This window comes from Galeopterus variegatus, unplaced genomic scaffold, assembly GCF_000696425.1.
Source record: "Galeopterus variegatus unplaced genomic scaffold, G_variegatus-3.0.2 Scaffold860, whole genome shotgun sequence".
Lineage (NCBI taxonomy): Eukaryota > Metazoa > Chordata > Mammalia > Dermoptera > Cynocephalidae > Galeopterus > Galeopterus variegatus.
Genome location: NW_007726971.1, coordinates 133,751 through 138,763, shown reverse-complemented (window position 1 = coordinate 138,763; position 5,013 = coordinate 133,751). Strand labels below are relative to the sequence as shown.

At 37.9% G+C, this 5,013-nt stretch overlaps 1 protein-coding gene across 1 annotated transcript in view; it reads right to left on the bottom strand.

Moving 5' to 3' along the window:
• The window catches only part of FBXO22 (F-box protein 22), a 37,265-nt gene that overhangs the window by 28,807 nt on the left and 3,445 nt on the right, over positions 1 to 5,013 (bottom strand). Inside the window, exons 3-4 of the mRNA XM_008572984.1 lie at positions 2,826 to 2,913; positions 1,894 to 1,989 (exon numbers count right to left, since the gene is read on the bottom strand). Of these exons, the coding sequence (XP_008571206.1) occupies positions 1,894 to 1,989; positions 2,826 to 2,913 (184 nt within the window). The remainder of the gene's footprint in view (positions 1 to 1,893; positions 1,990 to 2,825; positions 2,914 to 5,013) is intronic.

Here is a 5,013-nt window from a genome sequence, read left to right as displayed (position 1 = left end):
AGCAAATAAACAAAAACAAGCACTATACTGTGGCTTAAGATAAAGGAATCAGATCAACTGTTTGGTGAAAGTTTTGTTCAGACACACATAGAACCGGTTTCCACCAACTATTGGGGGTACCAGAAATAATAAAAAGGCGGGGTGGGGCTCCAAAAAAACAGAGAGGACCAGTCCCGACTACAGGGAGTTGGCGTGATACTTACTCCTAACAACAAGATCATGAGAGAACTTAGGGAGAAGAGAGGTGCAACGTCAAAACTGCTTCAGAAGAAGGCCAGTACAAAAGGTAGACTTCCGACCCCCTCATGATAGGGTCACAGAAGGCAGAAGAAATGTCACGCGGGTCTGACCCTCCCTCTCCTGTCCCTATCCCCCCAGCAGAAATTTTAAAAAGGAGAAACTTGGTCACACTTTGGGGAAGCCACAGTGGGTACAGATGGGGGGGACCAAGAAAATGATGTAGGAAATTAAAGCTATGATTCTATATAAGCATTTGTTAGTAAACAGTAATGCTAAAAACTTGATTGCTCATTTAATGTAAAAGTTTAAAGAAAACCATGGTCACTTCTATCATATTTTTAATCCAGTTAAGATTAAGTAAGATTAATAAGGTAGATATAACAGTATAGTAGTGGGGATCTGATGGTAGTAGAGATGAAACTATATATATCGTTATTCATTTATATATATATATACCTTTATTTACATATATACCTTTATTCATTACACACACACACACACACACACACACACACACACACACACACACATATACACCTTATTCATTTGTAAGCACTTGAAATCCTTTGTACTTCATTGTACAAGACTCAAATTCAGATCAGAAGTCATTCAGTGAAGATTTTAAAATGTCAAGTATGGAATACTACTGAGTTGGAACAAAGAAAATAACAATAGCTAACATTTATTTATTGCTTACTGCCTATCTCTATTCTAAATTCTTAACATGTTAACTCATTTAATCCTCACAACCCTCCAAGGAAGGTACTACTATCATCATCCCCATCTGATTAATGGGTTAACTGAAGCCACATGAAGTTAGGTACTTGCCCAAAGTGAAACACATACAAAGTCTGACCAAGTTTCTTCTAAGTGGTATAAATGGGATTCTTAAAAAAGATGACCAGTAAGGGGATCTTAACCCTTGACTTGGTGTTGTCAGCACCAGGTTCTCCCAAGTGAGCCAACCGGCCATCCCTATATAGGGATCTGAACCTGTGGCCTTGGTGTTATCAGCATCACACTCTCCCAAGTGAGCCACAGGCTGGCCCCTATAAATGGGATTCTAATCCAGATATCTTAACTGCTGCACCACTACTGCCTCAACAGAATTTCTCTCCCCTGCTACCTATTAAAAAGTCAAAAATAATAAAAACCAGCAAAAATTCACCAGCAACAACAATCAAACATGGAAAAGGACACAACTTCATGCTATAAACTACAAACACTGGTAGCCAAGCAGAGAAACAGAAGTTTCCAGTAAGGCCCATCTTAACTCCTAATCCAGCCCCACGTCACCCCTACCCACCAGAAACAGGACTGGTTGGACTGACAGAACTCTGAAAATGCCCACAAATACTTTCTAATTTGGACAGAGGTAGAATGAGATCTTTTCCCTCTTATGAATGGAAAGACATGCATTACACATTATATTTGGTTTATACAGGTAGCCCTGAGATTTGAAATACTAAGCACAATAACTTAACAAACATTAACATTAAGTCAAATATACTACCGTAGTAAATATGACTAACTGTATTGTATTTTAAATGGCTAGGAATATAAATGGGCTTTTAAGCTACAAATAATTCACAAACTAAAGGACCCCACATACTAATGCATGGAAGAAATTGTCAAGTTGCTAATTTCTCTCACCTACGATTCCTGGGGTCGCAATCCCAAGGATCTGGCATTGTTTCGGGAATAGCTTCTCAAGGGCAAATGCTGTTTCCATGCTAGTTCTTTTCCTTGCTGTAATAATACCATAGCAAAATTATTAAATAGCATCCATTTAAAGTCAAATATGACAATGTAAAAAAAAGAAAAAAGAAAAGCAAATACTGGAAGTCTTTAAGTCATTTGACACCAGAATGCTTTATAAGAAAGTCTAAAAGTTCTGAATAAAATAAATGTTTCTCCCATTTTGGCCCGTTTTATATTTTAAATTCTTAATCTGACCTTTAGCATCACTAGTTCGCCTTTCCCTGTGTTCGTATGCTGTACTGCTTTTACCCCAATGGCATCAAATTTAGTAGGAGCACTAAATTTTAAACTTGCTACTGTACCTTTCTGTTCAGCTGATCTAGCATAACTACTACTTTTCTGCATTAACGGTCAACTGGATTCAAATTAGACAATGATAATCCATTACCTAAGTCTAATTCTGGGCTTCCATGTGCCCATGTTGGATACTTAGTTTGCCTTTTCCCTAGCAAGCCAAGAATGCACAATATCTGTAGATAACTCTGGTAAAAGGGATCCCATAATCGAACACAATAAAAGGATTAAACAGCCAAAGTCATACATCCTGTTTTAATAATAAAAAGAAGTGCCTGGAGGATTAAAGTATTTCAAAATGAGAAAAACACCTTTCTAAAGAATTTGTTTCAACTGTACTGCAAGGTTTAGAAATCAATCTGAAGCAAAAAGGGCTCTTTAAGGTTCAAAGATATATATACATGCATACTACAGGGGGCAGCTCCAGAGCCTCAGAAAGTAGTAACTCTTAGGATCAGTATAATATTTAACTCTAAACAGAAGGTACATAAAGAAACAAAAAAACCAAAACTTTTTCTTTTGATATTTACCTCTCTTATGGCCACGACACTCTTCTTGATTAATGAAAGTTTCTGAATCAGCCATGTAAAGAACTGTACGTGGTAAGATGTGAACATTCTGCAAAGGAAAAAAACTGGAATCAGATCCCATAAATCCCCGAGAGCTTTTGTAGTCCCTTAAAGCATCTGCCTGACCCAAATTGTGGTTGATCTGCCTTCTGTGGGTCACTCTTGGCATTCTGAGTTCATCTGCTTCTCATTCACTTTTCACTCACGTGCTTTCATTTTCAGCTTCCTCACTGAGCACTCATTATTTCTTCAAGTCAAACTCATTGTAGCCTTCAAGAAGTTCATTGTCATAACAATAAATTTAAGCTCTTACAACAAAAACATTAAGTAACAGCAAAAGATGTCACTGGCTTTATTTGAACACACATCACAGTAACAAAGCATCTCATCACAAGAGGGAAGGTACACAGGCTGCAGCACTTGTCTTTTCATTGCCTATCAAATATCCCAGGCCTTCATTTCCACCCTTATCAACTGGTTTCCTCCAGGGACCCTTAGTTTACTATTATCCAGACACACCCACTTCTGCATATGTCTGCTGTTGCTCTCTTCCTGTTGACCTTGATTTAAGATTGTTTCCCTCAAGAGGCACTTTAAGTACTACCTCCTCTACAAAACCTTTTCCTAGACTCCCTCAGTCCTGGACCTCACATTTGACACTCTTATTTGTGCCCCAATTCCCCTACAAGCTGGGCTTCTTCAGACTCATCTGTTTCTATTAAACTTCCCATTACAGACAAGTGGCAAAGTAGCTGAATGAAGTGAAAAGGATGAAGATATTTTTCCTGCTAAGCTGGTTATGTTCAAAGAGTTTTACTATCAGAATGGAATGAAGTATTTAGCATGTAGCAAAGCCTCATCATTGGTTAGATGAAAAAAATGTTGATCCATAGTAATTTGGGGGAACGTAATTTGAGTCTGTGATGTCTGGTGTAGTAAGAAGTCAGGAGATTTAGGTCTTAGTGCTGACTCGGCCACAAACCAGTAGAATAACCCTCATGAAGTTTTTAGGCCTCAAGACTCCTATTCTAAAATATTAGAAGTCTAGTCCTGACATTTTATGATTCTCTCTATTCTGGCACCCGCTAAAAAGCAATTGCTGGAGGGCCGGCCTGGTGGCGCACTGCTACAGTGCGCCGCTTGGGAAGCGCGGCGGCGCTCCCGCTGAGGGTTCAGATCCTACATACAGACCGGTTCCCGCTCACTGGCTGAGCGAGGTGCGGGGGCAACACCGAGGGTTGCGATCCCGTTACCAGTCAGTAAAAAAGACAAAAAGGAAAAAAACAAACAAACAAAAAAAACCTTATATTCCCGGTTCTGTAGGTTAGGTAACACAAAGTTTTTAAAAAGCACTTAAAACAAAACAAAATAAAACACACACAATTCTATCCCCAAAGGAAACTTTTACTAATATTTTGGCTTATGTCTTCCTTACCCTTTTTTGTTTTTAACAATTCAGATTATACTAAACATTATAATTTCATAATCTGCTTTTTCTACTTTTAACACCAACATTTTCTCTTGTCATTAATATACCTTGCAGTTTATCATTTAAAAACTTCATTTATTAGATAAACATTACATTGTTTTTAATTTCCCTTATTATAAATAATTCTCCAAAGAACATTTTTGTGGAAAAGTCTTTGCTTGCATTTTGAATTTTTCCAAATGAAAAACTTTTGGAAACAAACGGCAGGACTGGGGCCAAAGTGCCAGAGAAGAAAGTTTTGTAACAAGCCTGCCTTTGGACACTGGCCAGATCCGTACGATCTGAGTCCCAGAACCCAAGTATAGTAAGGAGAAAATACACACGAAGAATGGGGAAACAGAAGACTGGTTACATATGGGCACTGATCTAATATCTAAATATTTTAAGAATGATGAGAGCCAGGTTTCTCGTTGTCCAAAAGGGAGATGCAATATGAGCAGAAAGAAAACAAGAAATTGGATGTACCTGTGTAAACTCATGAGTTTTCATATATATGAACAGAAGACAGAAATATAGTTGTAAACGTATCTATACACACACACACACACACACACACACACACACACACACACACACACACCCCCGAGGGGTCTTCAAAAAGCTTATGGAAAGATTATCTTTTTTTTTTTTTTTTTTTTTTTTTTTTTTTTTTTTTTTCCG